The 20,281-nt window shown below is 38.7% G+C and overlaps 1 protein-coding gene across 1 annotated transcript; it reads right to left on the bottom strand.

Moving 5' to 3' along the window:
- Positions 1-7,526: 7,526 nt before the first annotated feature.
- Positions 7,527-20,094, bottom strand: LOC310948774 (C-signal; the record flags this gene model as incomplete). The annotated part of the gene is made up of 6 exons (XM_083916006.1): positions 7,527-7,640; positions 10,179-10,289; positions 10,784-10,951; positions 13,137-13,324; positions 16,406-16,457; positions 19,942-20,094. The coding sequence occupies 6 exons, from the start codon at positions 20,092-20,094 to the stop codon at positions 7,527-7,529; spliced, it is 786 nt and encodes a 261-aa protein (XP_083772132.1).
- Between the last annotated feature and the right edge of the window lie 187 nt (positions 20,095-20,281).

The following is a 20,281-nucleotide window of genomic DNA, read 5'->3' as shown; positions in this document are numbered from 1 at the left end:
GGCCCGTCTCACACTTTGAAACCTTCTGCTGTAGATTTAAGAACTTTAGGATGACATAATAAACCTGCTGGTAGCCATACTGGTGGTTCAGCCATAGGACAGCACCAAAATCAACAATACAGTATTCCTGTCTGGATGTAGCCACTGCAAGTAGCAATTGCATTAGAGACTACAGTTTTCACATAAACTTACCTGTTACATATTGTCATTAAGCCTGCACAAGAAAACTTTGCATATAACCCTGATCCAGAACGGTCATACAGAGTCATACAGGACTTGTACAAACAACATGGTGGAATGAAAACCTTCAAAACTAAAGTAATCATGAGTGATGTCAGAACTGATAGAAATGATAATATATGATTTGTTATTGAGTGAACTCTGGCTGCATAAATTGTGTTGTGTTCCACTGTGTGAAAGGTCCCTTTCTCTGTATGCTGAGGAGAGACAGTGAGACGGAGGATTGCTGTGTTTTAAAAATAAGTAACCATGACAACTTTCTCTTTCACCTGACTGTTAAATGACTTGGTTCATGAAGACTGAATTCAGAACATGTTGGGAGACACTGATTTGAAGCGTACTGTGTGTGTTCTATTGTGCAAGAATAAATGTAAATTTATTAAAACTTGATTTTGATTCCAAATGGTTCCTTATGTTAAGAGGTTTTCTAATAAAGTGGTCCATCGAGCCCGATTTCAAAACCCCCGCCTTCCTCCAGGTTATGGACCTGATACCATGCAAAGGGATTCTGGGACTCTTGATAAAAAACTCCACCCTACTCAATTTCAATTAAATTCAATTCAGTTTTATTTATAGTGCCAAAGCATAACAAAGGTTATCTCAGGACACTTTACAGAGTAGGTAAAGACCACACTCTATGACTCATTTATGATTTACATAGACCCAACTATTTCCCTGTTGAGTGGCAACGAAAACCTTCCCTATAACAGGCAGGAACATCAGACAGACCCAGCTCTATGGAGGACGGCCATCTGTCTGCAACGGTTGGTAAAGAAGATAAGAAAGAGAGAAAAGACAGACAGACTGTGCCACAGATCCAAGCAACCACAAAAGTAACAGTAATTATAACAATATCTATAGTAATTTGAATATGACGTATATGTTGTGGCAATTAATATAGTACAATAGTAAGAAACAAGCACAGCTAAGGTGATACAATATGACAATGATAATAATTATGGTGGTAAATATGAGCAATGATGAGTAGTGGTAATAACAGCTGTGAGATATATTACTGATGGTGTACAAATTTTATAATTTACAAGACTAATGATAATATATATGAGTAATAGTAATAATGTTTCAGGTTTAGAACGTGGCTCAGTTTTACTACAGGTAGTTTGGTCATTTAGGAGGCCAGTGTTAGCTGGAGGAAGTGCTGGGGTGACAAGATCCAGCTGATTAAGAACAAGGATGGAATCAATTGGACTTTGTAAATTCTTTTCAATTTAAGCACAAAATAGTCAGTGAAGATTATAAAGGCAGAGAGGGGCTTAAACTTGCAGGAGTCTGTTGGAAGACCTAAAAAATAAACAAGTAAAAGCCGTAAAGGGCTGAGCAGAGAAGGGTCTCATTATAGGATACAATTAAAATACAATTGAAGTGTGGATCATGCTCATGTTTACCCAGTAGCTTGTTTTGCTAGATTTCATGCCCAAGGGTCAAAAGAAGAAAAGTCATGGTGAGTGATGGTGCCCCTGTTTTCTCTTGACACATGCTATTTAGCAGAGCACATATGAAGTTTGTAAAGAAAAGGATGCAAAGAAGTGTATGTCTAAGCAATTAGTAGTTTTACACAATCACAAAATGACAATAATGAAAACAAAAACATTTAAAACATTGCCAAAGGTTTCAAGTTGACTAAGAATAATAATAGATTCATAAAAATGAATAAATAGATTAACTGACCGTGAAAATGAGGTTCACCTTTCTCTGTTCCTAGAAGATATGAGTGGTAATACAAAAAAAAGTAATTTCATTTAATTTAATCTTTCATTTTATTTATTGATATAAGATAGTTGTTTGATAAAGGTCAGCCTGGAACACAAGATTACAGCTGAAGTATTAAATTCTAGTGTAGCATTAGTAAATAATGTTAACATGTCAAAGTAAGAAAAGCACAGGCAAAAATGATATAATAAATGCATGAATTCCATTTAGCTGCTTCAGTTTCAGAGTCCTGGTGTTTTTCATGCTGTCTCACTTCATACTGTTACGGTTAACTAGGATGCTGGTATAGAATGGAGACATCTTAAAAGCTTAAAGTAAAAAACTGTGTTTTTAGAATAGCAGGCCAAACTGCACAAGATAAAGCCCGGGACTGACCTCAGTTTGATGTGAGCCAGTAAGTAGATCAATTTAGGGCTTTGTCAAAAATGCAGGCCATTTTCAGCTCTACTACCTCCTTAAATATTTGACAAAAGCTACAAGATTTAGTTGGTAAAATATTACATACCTGTATCCGAAACAAAGAGAAATAACATCACACACAACACACAGGTAAAGAAAACTGGTACAACTGCGCGGTCACAAAGACATGGTTATCTTCTATCACAAGCGGTTTAGTCAAATAGCACCTGTCTTGCTCACACGCATGTAAAACAGGCTCAACACTGCAAGGAAAATCCTACAAAGCTGTAAGTAGTATTTACATTTAAACAAAGAAAGTTGTCTAAACACACTTCAACAATTTCACTATTCTGCAATGTTACACAACTCAGCCCAGAGTTGTTTTCTTAAAAAAAGACTGGTGAATGTTTAAGACAAAAGTCAGCCCTTCTGTTGGTGGACACACAAACGCAATTACCTGGCTACGTGAGGAAAACTCAGCCGATCATTTCCTTCAGGAATGGAAGTGTTTTCCTGTGCAGGGCTCTTCAAATTTCACAGAAGCAAAATAACTCCTAGGTAAGAGAAATTCAAAGCAGCACCTTATCATATACCTATTGCTCCTGCTTTTGGCACTATATGCACACTCCCTCTCTCCACACACACACACGCACGCACGCACGCACACACGCACGCACGCACACACACACACACACACACACACACACACACACACACACACACACACACACACACACACACACACACACACACACACACACACACACACACACACACACACACACACACACACACACACACACAACTAGCACATGACTTGCTGCAGACTATTCTGGGCTAACTGGTTTGATTACATTTAAATGACATTTCAGAGCTTAACATGACCCGATCTTCTCTTCCTCTACAAGATCCCTCTGCGGGCCTGCTTACCAAATGTTCAGCGAGAGAACTACAGCAATCATGCTATGCCTCTGACACAGGGTAACACAAGAACTACCGCTATCCTGCACTTAATCCTGCCTAAGCTGTCAAGTTTCTCTACTATATACCACGGTCAACATTTCTATTGCACTTTTAGGTAATGAAAATATCCAATGAGTTCTGATAAACTGACAATGATAAGACAAACTAAACCCTCTTACAATTGTTAATTTAAGTGCTGTTGTGTTAAGTCACGGGATCATGACTTTAAGAGGCATTTACCTTTTACAGTTTTCTTTGTCCTTTTCTTGTCACTACCTTTGCATGACTGCCTGCTGAAAGAGAGACACACAATTGATAACAGGAAATGCACCTAAAAATGGCTCTTCAACAACAAGAACATAATGTCAAAGATATTTAACTTAAACCTGCTGGTTCAGGAATGAGGAAGAAAAACATTTTGACTAAACTTCCTTGTTTGAAATCATCTTCCTAACTGTCATTCATTAGCAGTCATTCCCAGAGACTGGGTCGCATGTAGATTTTAAAGATATCATCTACGTAATTAATTGTCTGTTAAGTGACTATCTATCAAAGAGTGAGTTAAAAACAATGGTGATTGATCACATGACCCACTAATGAAAGCACTTGTATTTGCTGCTTTGCTGAGAATTCCAATCTGTGTGTCTGTTAGAGTTCTGACATTCACAAACGAACCAAATCCATTGAAGGGCTCTTTAACTTAAACGATGGGAATCGATTTGTAATTGCTAGCCGTCCTTTTTTTTCCAACGCTGCACACACAAGCAGCTTCTATACTACTCCACTGAGTGAGACGGAGAACAGGCACAAGGGGAGTGCAGCAGAGGACACAAGTGGTGCTTATTTCATATGCAAATGTTGCATTACGTCATCTGAGTTGTCTACACTGACTTCACGTGAGTCCCTCAGTTTATGAATGTTTGTGTTTAATCATTTTGGTTGGAAATGAAAATTGTTTTATGACATTGACTGGTTGAAGAATGATATTGATTTAAAAAAATTATCCCCTGGCTTCTTAAAAAAAAAAAAAAATATATATATATATATATATATATATATATATAAATATAATATATATATATATATATATAAATATAAATAAATATAAATATATATATATATATATATATATATATATAAAGGAACAGCCGGAACCACAAGATCTGCTGCAAAAATCCAAATTTTAGTGTCTATTATTGTCTAGTATTGCGACCGTGAACGTGACAAGATGGAGGCTCTGAAAGAACAGGCTTGCATATTATATCTTACAGACACATTCACATACATTTTAACACATTTAGAAACATATTCATCACATACAATACATATAAAACTGTGGTGGGGGGGCTAGCACTGTCGCCTCATAGAAAAAGGGTTACTGGTTTGAGTCTGGGCTGGGTGGAGTTTGCATGTTCTCCCTTTGTCCGCGTGGGTTCTCTCCGGCTTCCTCCCACAGTCCAAAGACATGCAGGTGTTTGGTTTATTGATGACTCTGAATTGCCCGTAGGTGTGAATGTGAGTGTGAATGTTTGTCTGTCTGTCTCTATATTCCTGCGATAGACTGGTGCCTGTCAAGGCCTCACGCCCAATGCTCGCCCAGCTGGGATTGGCTCCCCCTGCAACCCCGTCAGGGACAGGCTGTTGCAGATGACGGATGGATGAATGGATGAAGTGATATATTAATACATGAAAAATGTATAATTGTATAAATGAAAAAATAAATAAATGGAAAAGTAAATGCATGAAAGTCAGCAATCAAAAGTGGCGTAAAAAAAAAAATCCTTTTTTTTAATTCATTTTGTAGAACTAGAAGCTGTATACTTATTCCATGCATTGCCCTTGTCGACTACTGAACTGTGGAAGCGACTGCAAGAAGAGTGGACCAAGATCAAACCAGAGCAGTGTAAGAAACTAGGGATGTCTGCGCCCCAATCTATATTATATATTAATATTCTATCAAATTCTTAACAATAAAAATAACAGTATTTCATAATAAATCAAGCATTTATAATTTATTCTCTAATTTTGATATCCGGCGTAGTTATGTCCTTTGGGTGCATTCAAAGCTGTGGCCTCTACACTTCCTGTTCATTTCTGAATCCTGTAGAAGAAAACATGGTTGAAATCTTCTCTTCTGGCACAGTGGTTACTGTTCTCTCATTTTGCTCACTGTTTTTTTTATTTTTAAATCCTGTTTCTATGAAATTATGAACAATAAAAAATAACAATTTTGATCCCTAGTGTATGTATAGCAGATTGTAACTACTGATGCATTAATATGATCATCACTTAAATGTTGGTGCTTTTAAAGGTGGAGTTCAATTTAATTAATTGTATACTCAATCTGAAAGCTAAGTATTAACTAAGTCATCTGAGTCATATACATTTCAGAGATGGTGATTGATCATATGACCCACTAATGAAAGCACTTGTCTCTATGCTGAGTATTCCAATCTGTGTGTCTGTGGAGACATTTCCTCCCTAGATGTAAATAAGCTCCATGTTAGGGACGTTGCTGACAGCCATTAGTCTGCCGGTGGAGCTCGTCACCCACGGTTATTCTTCGTTCACTTATAATTGGAAATCGGGAGCTTCCAACTTATGAGTCAGGCTTGTGTAATAGGAACATGTGTGTGTATGGATTTAGATACAGTTCTGCGCTGTCTAAAGTCTATTACAGCAGTTTACCTAATCTCCATAACGTTATAAGAAACAGCTACAGGACTTTTTAGCAGCTCTGCTGTTAACAGCCAACAGTAACTCAGCTAGTCATGGGATGAGACTGAGATCATGAACAGCTCTTGCAGCTACGTGCAAGAAATAACATCATAGTCTTTCATTTTTTTTCCAAGTCATCAGGCTAAATAATGAACCAGCAAATACATTTATGGACGTTTCCTAACGCATTAAAAAAGCTGTAATAGACTCAACGTTACTGTCGGTTAACGTTACCAGAGGGATTTACGAGATTCCAGAGGTGACATGCAGCAAAGGACGGAATCCAAACCAGTCGGAATCCGCAGGTCGGAAATCAACCTGGGCCGCTGCAGCATTCGTTTTGACAAGTCTGTGCAAAAATGCTTCTGCACAGATCATTTTCTGTGCTCCGGTAAAAAAAAATAGCACTCACTGGTTTGTTTCTGTAAAAGCAGCACCTGAGCAAATTTAATGCAGTTATCAGTATTTACTTTATTTGGACAAGACGGTTGGAAGTTGACAGGAGAATGGGAGGAAAAAGGGCCCATGTACACAGGACATGGTTTCACATAAAAGCCGTGGGATTTATATAACAGCGTGCACTAAAATCCTAAGCCTGTTACCCTTTATAAATCACAATTAACTCGAAATGTGGCGCAGTTTTGGTGGCTTCAGGTCACGTCCATAGATGCCTATGAATAGTCAATGAAACGCCCAAAATCAGAACATATTGTTTGGAAGGCACTGTTGGGGCAATATTAATGACAAAACAGCCGTAGAGTGGCAACATGTTGCAGAAACTGTTAATGCAGCATTTTCATTCTGGCTCGGTGCTCTTATAGCAACATGAGTGCAGTCAACAGCACTGATTACATTTGGGAAACCACACTTGGACTTATTTCCCTCTTCCCACAGATCCAAATGAAAGATGAGAACAGCGTGCGGCAGTCAGAACCGGATCGTAAGCGGCTCATCCTTATTTGTCAGAAAATCAGAGAGTGTGTGTTGAGCCGCATTTTGTAATAAATTGCAGCATTTTGTAATAAACTGCCCCAAAGCATTCTGTAATAAATTTTGCCGCATTATGTAATAAGTTATTACATTTTGAGAAGATTATTACAAAATGCACTTGCAACTTTTTTATTCTCTAGGAAATGTAATAACATGGTGCATTACGTAATAACAATTCTAAAGCATTGTTTATTTGTTTGTTAATTGTATTTTATTTTACTTTAAAGTATTTGTAAAAGTTAGGCCTATTATTAGTATCACTGTATTAGCCTAGTAGCAGTACTTAGCAATTACTATCAGTACACTAATCAAAGGTTGCATTAACAGAGAATATTCTGTAAATTCCAGATTTTTTTTATTGGATACCAAAACCAAATCAAGAATAGTTATAAACATCCAACAAACCTTATTATGCTTCTGATAATACAGAACAAAACTCTGGGTATCAAAATTGAATCCATTCGTAAACATTAACATATGCGTGGTCACCAAGGCAATATCTCTCCTGTAAAGTTCAGAAATGACCCATGATCCTTTTCAGTCAGTCCTCCAATCACAGACAAGATGGAAGAAATGCTTTCCTCTGGATTCAGTGGAGCCTGAAAAGAGATAAATAACAAAATCAATTATATTGAGGGAAGTCAATAGTATGGTTCCTATATGCATCACCCTGAACACTAAATTCCAATGTTAAAAAATGTGTAACAACTTTTTAAGAAAATAGACCGTTTCTCACATTTTGTTTTGATCTTGAAGGTAAAAAAAAACAAACAACACTGTCACCATTATGTACATAATGTAACAGATGATACATTTTAGTTTTTCTCAATAATGTAAGTAGACAATAATAAAAAAAGAAAAGATAAAAGATTTTCACATTTTCTCAGTGCTGGTTATGCTTTCGTCATAGATTTTTAAATGGACTACTACAGTGCTCCTGTGTGTTGGGCACGATGCAAATGCTTCTGTACTTTTACAAGCCTAGGCTGTGGTATCCATCTATGCTGTAACCTCGGGCACATTCATAAAGCTTCCTTGTACAAAGAAATATAGTGATGAAAAGAATTCTTAGAATTATGACATTTTCTATGAATTTCCACTTATAGTTGAGACTATGTCCTAGTAAAGATGAATGTTTTTCACGGCACATCTTGGCACTAAAGAAGGTGAACTAAGGTGAAAACTGTAGGGAAGAGGATTTTTAAGAGGCTTAAGAGTTTCTTAAAGTGAAATTCCAGTGAAAAATCATCCCATGGTCTTTTTTGGCAAATCCATTCATCAAATAAGCCATCGAGCCATTTCTTCATGTAACAACTATTAACCGAGATACACAGTTGCTAACAGCTGGCCGTGGCTAACACTGATTAGCTAGGGGCATTAAGGTGAAGGCATCAAAACGGCTTTTTTAATCACTAATACTGCTCAAAATAACACCAAACCTCTGCAATAGCATGATAAGAGTCCTTCCACAGAAAACGAAGCCCCAACAACCTAGTTAGTGAACCAAGAGTTTATTAAGTGTTTTAAAGCGTTACCTACTGGCCCCTGTACCAGCTACTCTCATAGTAAAGTCTATTCAAATCGATTACCTAATGCAATCCAAAAGTTAGGAGCCCATTGGGCTTACTTGATGAATGGATTTGCCAAAAAAGACTATGGGATACAATAGCACAGTGTCCGTCACAACCCTACATCAGCAGGGTGATCATACAAACATTACAGTGCTGTGAAAAAGTATTTGCCCCCCGTCGCTTTTTCCAAAGAGCAGTAGTGCCAAGTATCGTTTGGTCAAACATGTTTTTAGATGATACTGGCCTATTTGGGAGTTTGTTAAAGTACGACACGTGCAAATGTGCGAAAATGGCCGTAAAATTAAAAATGGTCGACTTCCTGTTGACTTTTGCAAAAGTGTTCCAAGAGGCTTTTTTTTTTACGTCTGGAAGACTTATATATACTGTATACATGTGTGTTTAGATGGCTTTTGAATTGTTTTGAAGTTGATCGTGTTACATCTTTAGGAGGAGTTTGTTAAACTATGACATGTGCAAATGTCTGAAAATGGCCACAAAATTCAAAGTGGCCAACCTCCTGTTGAGATAAGGATATCACTCGAAGAGGCTTTTTTGTGCATCTGGATCAAGCCCCAACCATAGTGAATTCCTGGTTAATCCAAGAAATGCCAAAAATTGCACTTTGCCAAGCGCCATTTTCAATTAAACCTGTTTAGGGCCTGGTACAAAAAAAGATTCTAATCTGTATGTTTAGGTCATATCTCCATGACAACACTGAGGGGGTGAATTTTTTTTTTTATCAGGCTAGTTTTTATTTTATTGGAGGTTAAAGTTTATGAATATATACCGAGAGACTTCACTGATATATATATAATACAATGTATCACCTTATCACAAAAGAAATAAAAATAGATTTGGATAGATGAGCTTCCCGAATGCTTAGAATGTACAATCGAATAGCGACTATAAAGATGACAATTTTGCTGCAACTGTTGATCTCTATTGGAATTGAGGACAGGACTAGATTCAGATGTAAATGACACTAGTACAATATGAAGCAGGTGGTTGGATAAGGAGCCTTACACCATCACTCTGCTACCAGATGTGGAGCATAGGTGGACACTTTACAGGTTTCTTTTCCTGACTAATTCTTACATGAGCCGTTTCTCAATCTGTGTTCTTGTCTATCAGTACTGTTCCAATTCAATAGTCCGCAGCTCGCCAAGTATGGTCCAAATGCCCCAATGCGACTTGCTCTGCCCATTTTGTCCAGGATGCCTCTGAGGTGACTTGTCTGGACTTCAGACTGCCAGGTATCCCAGAATGCATTTCACATTAATGGCCGTACTGCGTCCTCCCGTCCTCCAGAGTGTGGACTCCCGAGTCGAACTTACCAAGTCTCAACTACTAAGCTCACAAGCCCCAACTTGGAATACTTGGTATTGAGAAACGGCTATAGAGTTCAAGTGGAAAATCGGTCAAGAGATTCAGCCCTTTAAGTGATCAAGCCATCTCTGCTGCACATCCTCATGTACTTCATACAACCCCACTTCAAAAGAGTCCCACTTACCCCTTTAAGAGCATCTTAAAGAGACTGTGACACAATTGGATAGAACAGGCTCTTACCTCAGGACCCCCCATGTCAGTGCGGACCCAGCCAGGGTGTATAGCCATACAGAGAATCCCATCAGGCTCCAGGTCTACAGCCATACAGCGGCTCGCCATGTTTAGGGCACTCTGGGAAGGCAAGCAGAAGTGTGTTTGTTTGTTTGTGTGTGTGTGTGTGTGTGTGTGTGTGTGTGTGTGTGTGCGTGTGTATGTGTGTGTGTGTGTCGTTTACATTTATCCTAAAATCCATGCAAAATAAACAAGAGTGCTTTTGACTTTCTTTAATTTTTCTGGTCAGAAATGCAATATCCAACCATTTTGTCCACCTTTCTGTAGCCATATCAAAGCAGAGGTAACCTTCCTTACATGCCCTCAATGGAATATTTGCTGAATATGAACCTCCTCTCTGGGCTATAATGTGAAAAATGCAAGTGAACGATGTAACTGCTACAAGCCGAAAGAAAGTCACAGCTCCTACAGCAGCAGAAATAGGCTTTCAACTGACATTTACTATCAGCACTGATTGGATATCCACATAAAAGTTGGCCATTTTCCCCTTTAACAGTCTTGTACTTTTTATTAATTGTTATCAAGCAAATGTATTTATCCAATCGTAACAATACCTTGGACACTCTGTAGGGGTACCATTTGAAGTTGCTGGCCCTTTCCCCCCAGTTGAGCTCCACTGAGCCCAGCAGAGAGGTCATGTTAATGACTGCTGCCCTCTGGATACCCATGCTCCCTGCACCACCTGCTCTAGACACAGCTTGCTTCAACAGAGGCAGGAAGGCCTGAAAAGGGGCAGAAAAAAGAACACAACAAAGCTGAAGCTGGAATCAAGCTACAGCACAGGGTTTTCATGAGATGGAGCCAAAATCAGTATGTTGAGAGATGAAAGATGCAACCAATACTGCAACAGAGTTCTGTGACAATTACCATGATGTATTACTAGTTTTGTTTGTTTTTTAAATAAGTTTTTCACTTTTTAATATGATTGACAATGAGAAGCCTGTTCAGTGGAAGGCTGCTCCTGCCCAAGTTTTCGAACAACAGGCTCAAGAACTCCTTTGTCCCTCAGGCCATCATCCTCTACAACTCCTTACTCGGGGGGAGGAGGAAATAAAGTGGACAGAAGGGAAGGAGTGGGAGCCACTCACTGTGCAATTAATAATCTACTCTTACATACCTGGACACTTATCTTTTTTTCTTTGTGCAATAACTTTATCCACCACTTAAGTCCAATGATTTAATCTGACTGCTCATTTCTGTCATACACAGTCATACATATTTGATCTTATACATTTCCTCTACATTTAACTTATCTGATCTAATTTTCCTTGAATTTTATTTGACCTGTATTCGTACATCTACTTCATATATATTTGACTAATAATATATTGTTTACTGTATATACTGTATACTTTCTGTATCTATTTAGCTAAGAGTTTATTGGTTATCTTATACTGTATTTTTTATACCTCCCTCGTGTTTTTGTAAGCTACTGAACATTCAATTTCCTTGCGGGAGTCATCCCAAAGGGTTCAATAAAGAGAAGTCTAAGTCTATAATAGTCATAATAAAAGTCATAATAATAATAGTCATAATAATACACTTGCATACCACATGTTAAAAAAACAAATAGAACACAGAGTCAAAATCTAGAGATACACATTTGCATTTTGGGAAAAGTAAAACACAAATCTCACTGTTCAGTCTGTGAGAAAGAATAGAGAGGGTGCCCTCCGGTGGCAACATGGCCAACTCACAGAGAAACAGTTTTAATTGAATTATTGAGATAGACATTATGGTATTCTCTTTTATACGATGCAGCATCTTCTCAATACCCTTACTGATACAAATGCTAAAATGCCTGGAGATCACTGCCAGTATTTTTCTTATTTAAGTTGTATTGTTTTATGTTCTAACACTCTATATTATGCCATCAGGATTTTAAGATACTACTGAATACACTATATTAGTGTGGATCCGTCCAATCTCTCCCATCTAAATGGGCAGTCGGAAAAACCCACATTGTTCAAGTATTTTACAGATCTTGACATTTTCAAAAAGCATGACAGCTGGTGTTATGGTATTATCTGAATATTATTTTCTTGAAAAATTAATTTATCATTTAATCTTCTCAAAATGTAAATATAAATTAGTAAAAAAAGATGTCCATAATTTGTCATCTTCCAATGGCTTCTTATATCCAACCAAAAATACAAAAGTACTATATTGTATTATATACAAAATTACTGTACTTTTATATACATGTAAATAACAAAAATGCAGCAAATCCTCAAAACGCGGAAGCTAGAAAAATTTAATGTTTGGCAGTTTTGCTAGGTAAAATGGCTCAAATGGCAATGGATTGTTTAAAAAGCTGCCAATTAATATCCTGCTGATCAACTGATCTCAAAATAAGTATTTGTTTAATCTTACAATGTGAGTAAAGCCTGTTTCAAAGTCTCAGCCCATAAAGAGTGGGGCAGTGGCAAGTTTCTGCTTTGTGCAAATCTTTGCGGAGGTCCCTCTGCCAGTAAACTGTCCTTCATTCGGAACAAACTGTGTTCAGTATCTGCCCTGCTGACATGTTCTTAATCAGCGCAGGATTTTTTACCAGGTGCTGCTCTGTAGTTTGTACTTTGGGGCAAGGAAACCCGACTTTCAATTATTATGAAACACAGTCTTCCTTGAGCTACTGTTTTTTTGTTACTTAAGCCCATCAAGGTCATCCCTTTGTTCTAGTTTGCAGTATTCAGGAAATTAACCAATCACAGGTTCTGCTCCTGGTGTCTGAAGAAAACAGAAGTGTAGCTTCTTTTCTTTTTTATTTCACTATCTGGTGAAGTGAGAGCGGAAGACGTTCCAGATTAAATCTTTTATGTCATTTAGTAGCTGATCTTCAGTACTTAAGTTGACAGGAAGCACAAAATGTATAATATTATAATAAAAGTGTAGCCTAATAAACATTACCTTGGTGATCATTAGAGGAGCGACAGCATTAGTGTGAAAGTTCTCTATCATCTTCTCTGCAGTCATGGTATGAAAGTCGGCCACCACATTGATCCCTGCATTGTTGATGAGGCAATTCAGACCATCTTCTTGTACTAGTTGGCCCACTTCTTCCACAGACGCCTGGATACTCTCCTGATTCACTACATCTAGAGAGACACAAAAAAATACAAGCACAACTAGGGATTGGTGATTGGACACTGGTTCACCACGTTTAAAACACTGAGCTGTCTGAACACAGCAAGTGCTGCTGCTGGAGGACCTTCACCACCAGTTTTAGTAGAAAATGAACAAAGTTAAAGTGCTGTTTGAGAGAAAGGCTAAGGATGTAAAGCTAGGGGCCAGCGTCTAATGATAAACAGTAACATTAATGACGCCTCTAATCAGCTAACGCCAGCAGTCCTGCCCGTCTAACGTTAAGAGACATTAATTTAACAGGACACAATGTGTCTTAAAAGTCAACCAGCAAAGACACAGAAACAGTTTCAGCCTGCTAAACCAACTCTATTTAGTCAGCTACAATAATTTGGTGCCAAGTCAGCAGAAACACAGAAGATAAACAGGACTGTAGCTGAATACATTAGCATGGAGCAGATCCCTGTTTACACTGTGGAGAAACCTGACTAATAACAACTGATTCACCAACTGAATCCAAGGTTTAACCTCCTTCATGAAATCATTTAATGTACACAGAAATCCCTGAGCTCTATAACACAACTAACAAGAGAATTTGAAAATAATTGTCATATTTATATAAAAATGTGTTTTCTTTCTTATTTTTACTACATCGGACAACTTTTTAAAAGTGTTGTTACTGATGTTGTTTATATTGTTGTGATCTTTATTTTAAAAATTCTGCCTTCATTTTTTTGTAATTTTCTCCGCATGGTGTCGGAAATGGCATTGAGTATTTTCCTGGGTATTGGTATCGACTTTAAAATTCTAGTATCGTGACAACCCTACTACAATCTCTCTACTTTGCTGTCAACACGTTCTAATCCTTCACGATCTAATATGGTCATATCCCCCAACCCTAAGCTCAACATGAATTAAACAATTATTACTTATGTGTTCAGTTTAACTGCATATCTCCAGTGTGTATAGGATGTATGCTATGTCTGTCTGTATGTTTGAAGTTTAATGTCCTCCTGCAGGCGTGTTTTAAATAATGTAAAAATACTTTATGATTATGATTCATATTTTGATTAACAGGGTATTCCAAAGTAAAAAAAACTATTCTGAAAAGGGTCTGGAAGCACTTCGACTCTTCCTCCTCATTGATAAATTCTGGATCTGGCCTTGCCTCACCCACCACTGCTGCTTGCTAGGTTGACTGGTGAAAGAGACAGGATGACGAATCAAGATGGGAGCAAGGTTCCGCGGTCAGCAGCAGTAGTTTCTGGTATTTTACAGGAAAGGGGTGGGTGAAAAAATTGATTTGCGATTCTTATCTTCCAAGATTCAAAATCAATTCATAACTTCAAAAAATGTATTTTTAAATTGTCTTTTTCTCGTCTCACCGTGCTCACTTCACTGCTTCCGTAGAACACTGTTGCAGCAAGCACCTGGCTTGTCAGCCACTGTCAGCCTGCCTGTCATTGAAGGCAAGTGTTTGGGTGCACTTTAGATTTCACAACCTCCAGGGGAAGCTGGACATGACTCATTCAGTATGAAACGTTTGCAAAATTAAAGTCATGTAGCCTACTTCTGCAGCAATTCGAATGCCCACTGCAGTCAAGTGAGCCGTCATTTGTTTCTCTGTAGTCAAACCAGCAAGCCCTATATTTGTAGTGCGCCCCTATTCTGACATTTATGGTAAATGCATTGAAACTGCTCGGATGAACTGACATGAAGGTAAACACTTTACTGTCATTCTGTCTCACTCTGCAGTCTAAAACTCTGACATGAAGGTAAACACTTTACAGTCATTCTGTCTCACTCTGCAGTCTAAAACTCTGACATGAAGGTAAACACTTTACTGTCATTCTGTCTCACTCTGCAGTCTAAAACTCTGACATGAAGGTAAACACTTTACTGTCATTCTGTCTCACTCTGCAGTCTAAAACTCTGACATGAAGGTAAACACTTTACTGTCATTCTATCTCACTCTGCAGTCTAAAACTCTGACATGAAGGTAAACACTTTACAGTCATTCTGTCTCACTCTGCAGTCTAAAACTCTGACATGAAGGTAAACACTTTACTGTCATTCTGTCTCACTCTGCAGTCTAAAACTCTGACATGAAGGTAAACACTTTACTGTCATTCTGTCTCACTCTGCAGTATAAAACTCTACCTGCAGAGAGGGGAGTGTGTATTAACTTACACAAATGCACCACCTGAAATACAAGTCATCAAATGTATTTGTTGTGTCCACCTCCGGTTTTCAGTTTTCAGTTTTCAGAATAAAGTGTTACACAACCGGGCCCGAATAACTTTTCACTGTGGAATTTCGGGATAAAACATATTTCAAAATATAATATACACTTAAATATTGTATGCTTTTAAAAAATACAAACTGGCAAAAAAAAAAAAACTGTTTCGCAGTATCACTTTTGTACTATTTTATTTTTGAAATGCCCAAGATTCTGAGAAATGAAGCAGCTACTAGCCTTAGTATAATTTTATCTATGTTAATAGCACTTTTATTTATGAGGTCACTGAGAATTTAGATGCAAAAAATGATGCAAGTTAAGCATGAATAAAGTACATTTCATGTTAACCAACTGTGCGGTCCAGTCAGAACTCATTAGCATCAGCATCTGATCTATTTTCTCTGTTAGAGGAAATCTCAAAGAGCTCCAGCCATACATGTTGTTTGACTGAGATGAGGAGTCTATTGTGTATCACAATGAACTACAAGCAAACTTATCAGAATATGTACACAGACCTCCATGACATCTTTTTTGAAATCAGTTGAACTTAGCTTGCAAAATATCGATACATAACTGGCTTCACCTCTAAAACCCCTTGTTTCACTATAGTTAAGCTATAGATTGCCTGATTGACTCATTGAGCATAAAACCATATGTTGTTATTTAATACTATAGGAATTACTTTATTGGTGGATACGTCTAAATATTATATATTTGCCGGTTGAGACATTAAATTCTAAATATACAAACTCTTGTGTTGTGAAGTAAGAGTTTTATGTTTAGATTTTCGAAACATACAAAAAAATGGAACATGTTTGTGTACACATAAGGTAACCATTGTTCTTCTTTGTCTTACCCAGAGTAATGATGTGGATGTTGGGATATTTCTCTGCCAGTTCCTGAAGTTTCTGTTGGTCAAAACCAGATCATGTCATTGTTCATTCACCAATATCTATCCAGAGGGGGATACTGGCGCCCTCCAAGTCGTTCAACCTTATTTCATCAGCTATTTGATATACGTTACCTTCACCCGTCGTGTTTGCGTCGTCGGGGTGCAACTACCTACTTTCTGAGGGGTATGCAGACATATGCAGACACCTTTTTTTTTTCAACCCTACGCAATCTTTCATACACAAGCCCTGAAAGGCAAGGTGAAAAAACTAAATATTTCGAGGATTGTCGGCCAAATCTAAACTTATCTCCTACGTACAAGATCAACTCTGAGGCTTAGTGAGGCTGTTTTGAGGAGAGACACCGAGATCATTTACCAGCCTGTAACTTGAACCACAGCGACCACTGGCAAACCACGGCATGTACCACTCAGTAATGGTAAATGCCGGACCCAAAAATGGTATCCTGTGCCCCTAGCAACTTCTTCCACTCCCTACATCACACCGACACACCCCACCTCCCCCGTATAATTTCACGAAAAGTGTAGCTATATATATATTTGGTCTTTATTGACACTTCTATATTATTTGTTTTATTTGTATGTCATTTTATACTGGGACATACCGAAAACAACAATGAACACTTATTATACAAAGTATAAAGTGCTTTACAGGAAGACAATTAAGTACTAATAAATATCAGATCAGATATATATGCTAATAGGACACCTTGATAAAACATGAGTGAGAAAATTGATGAATGTCCCCTGGTAGATATAGAGCCACGTCATGTCAGACTATCAGAAGATAGATCATGATGAAAAAAACACCTGACGTCTGCCAAACAAACCCTGAATGGTTAGACAACCCTTCACGCACATAGACTGTACTTGAAAGGGATTGCTATTCAAATGATCACTCATTCAAAGTATTTAATATTATAATATTAATTCATTTTCTAAATCTCTGTTATCAAATAGTCAGACCGGCTCAGGTGGCTAGGCTAATGGCTAACTAGAGCCACCAGAGCAAGTCCAAGGTGTGCTGGTGTGATGTAGGTAGCGAAAGGAGATGCTTGGGGCACAGGATACAATGATTTGGCACCGGCATTTACCGTTACTGAGCGGTACATCCTGTGGTTTGCCAGTGGACGCTGTGGTACCTGATGCAGGCCTGTAAACGATCTTGGCGTAACTGGTTTAGTGGGTGAGAACACTATGCCTGATGCACGATACAAAAGGGAGTGAAAGTTCATCAAAATGCAGCATAAACAACATGTTTTACCTTATTACGTTATTAGTGAAGTACAAATTTCTGTAAAACATACTGGGACTGTGCATAGGTGCCGACTGGGCTTAAACAGCGTAGATACAGTATATGGTATGATAGAATCATATTGTGAAGAGACTGCCTGTTCCAAATGTCTACTTAATATTCACATCGATGGACGTATGAAAGAGTGCATACATTGACCTACTTTAGTAACGCTACTCTAATCTGATTACTTTTTTTCAGTAACCAGTAGGCCAATCTAACATGTTACCATTTCATAATCAGTAGTCGGATTAAAGTTGTTTATCTAAGTCACTGTGTGTAAAGGCTCATTTATGCTCCAATTCTGTGCGTCAATAGAAGCGTACGTTATCAACGTTCTAATCATCACTGCCCTCATACTTTCATGTGTCCTTTATGTTGGAGTGGACATTGTGCAAAACATCTAATAGAGGGCGTCGCTGAGATTTAAAGGTTTCTCCAATAAAGTTTGACGAAAACATACATGGCGGCGATGGAGGAGAAAACAATCCTCCGTCTATTGAGAAGGGGGAAAAAAATGCAGGCAGCGTTGTAGACGGCAGTGATCTGTGAGACCACTGAATACATGCCAGAATGTGGACGGAGAATTCCAGTAATTGGTTTTACAGATGAGAAAAATATGATGACAAACATCACTTTTAGTTTTTCAGATTGTCCAGTGGGGCTTTTGATGACTTGCTTCACCAGGTGGCTCCTAACATTAAAGTGTAATTTCAGCGCAAAATCATCCCATGGTCTTTTTCGGCACTGACATTCATCTAATAAGCCATCGAGACAGTTTTTCTGTGTAACAACTATTAACGGAGAAATCCCGGAGAGTCGTTACAGCCGGACGTGGCTGACACTGATTAGCTCGGGGCAGCACGGTGAAGGCATTAAAACGTCTTTTTTAAACACTTATACTGCTGAAAATAACACCAAACCTCTGCAGTAGCATGAGAAGAGTCCCTACCCTCTTCCTGCTCCATTTATTAATGCTCATGGGTAGCCTAAATTGGTTCATTCGACCTTAACATTAAGTATTTTACTGTTATATGTCAGCAGGATTCAACAAGACATTTTCACCAATGAGATTATGTCCCGTTTGCCCATGTTAACAAAAAAATTGAAAAAACTTTAATACATTTTTGGTTTGTCTGGATGTGAGTAACACACTCAGTAATTTTCATGGTGATATCTGAAGGTTACCCCCTCTATTTACCTGAGAAAAATAATGAATAGGTGAATGCATAGGGTATAATTGGGTCTTTTTTTAAACTTTCCCCAATTCGACAATTCACCATGACGTCCCAAAAATAATAGTCGTTCTTCCGGTTGTGGGCAGCTGTTTGCTTTTTTTCACCAACAATAACGGAAAACAACTACCTTAAAACCGTATCGTTTGTCATTCAACATGAACTGTGGCATCTTCCATTTCAAACTCTTCCCCCAAATCTTGTGAAAATCATCAGGTGTAAGGGGGAGGCCTTAGTTTGGATGGAGTGTCTGTCTCATACCTGTTTATTGGGTTTTATGGATGTTGTGGATCTCAGCTACTTTGATTCTTGTTAATCAATTAATTTGCAGTTTGAATGGTAAGGGCAGTGTCCCCGTTTTAGTTTTTCAAAGAAAAAAACACCACATGTTTTGGAGGTTTTTACTCCTTACTGTAGGTGTTTCCTCTACGCCAGGGGTGTCAAACTCAGGCCCGTGGGTCAAATCTGGCCCGTGGTGTAATTATATTTTGCCCTCAAGATCATATCAAGGTTCTCTGAGAGCTGGCCTGCGAGTTTAAAGCACACACAGCGCTACTTTTCTGTTGACAAACATGAGCATCCATGCTACCAGTCTCTGCAGACAAACTTAATCCCCCCCTCCCCAAAAACGGCCAAAAGAAAGATGGAACACAGTAGCTTTCAGGAGCGGTGGGAGGCAGATTATCTGTTTATGAAGGCGAAGAGCTGTTTGTCTCGTCTGCAGAGCCACCATGGCTGTAACCAAATAATCAAACAGAAGAAACATCACAACAAGTACAAGGACCTGCACTGGAAAGGTTCAACATAACACATCTGTAGAGAACGGAAACATACACATTTGAACTTTTTTTTGTAGGTTTGGCCCGCAACTTTGTCCCCGCTGCCCTACGCACTACAGGGAGCTGGTACGGGTTGTGTGTCTACTGGGGAGGACTTCAAATCGTCACCGTTACCTGCGCGGACGCGGGGTTTCTGGTCGCCGCTATAATCTTGCCGGGTGAGAAACCTCCACTCGCCAGGCTGTCGACTATTTGCAGCCCAAGACCTCGACTGGCTCCCGTCACCAGCACAGAGCTGCAGTTTTTAAAATGCACGGCACCACTCATTGCTAAAGCCACCTGTAACAAGCGCTCACCTCGACAGCCCGGTGGGTGAGGGGAGCTCTCTATCCAGATATGGCTCGCGACAAGGATTTGCTTAATCTGCTGTCGTCACGCGACTCCTCCGGTAGGTGGGAGGGTTGTTCCGCTGAACTAAAGCCGCCGGAGCCGGTACACGGGGGAGAGAGATGGG

The sequence above is a fragment of the Echiichthys vipera genome (genome assembly GCF_963691815.1).
Source record: "Echiichthys vipera genome assembly, chromosome: 7".
In the NCBI taxonomy this organism is placed as follows: Eukaryota; Metazoa; Chordata; class Actinopteri; order Perciformes; family Trachinidae; genus Echiichthys; species Echiichthys vipera.
The sequence above is the reverse complement of the archived record's forward strand: the minus strand, read 5'-3'. Positions and strand labels throughout refer to the sequence as shown.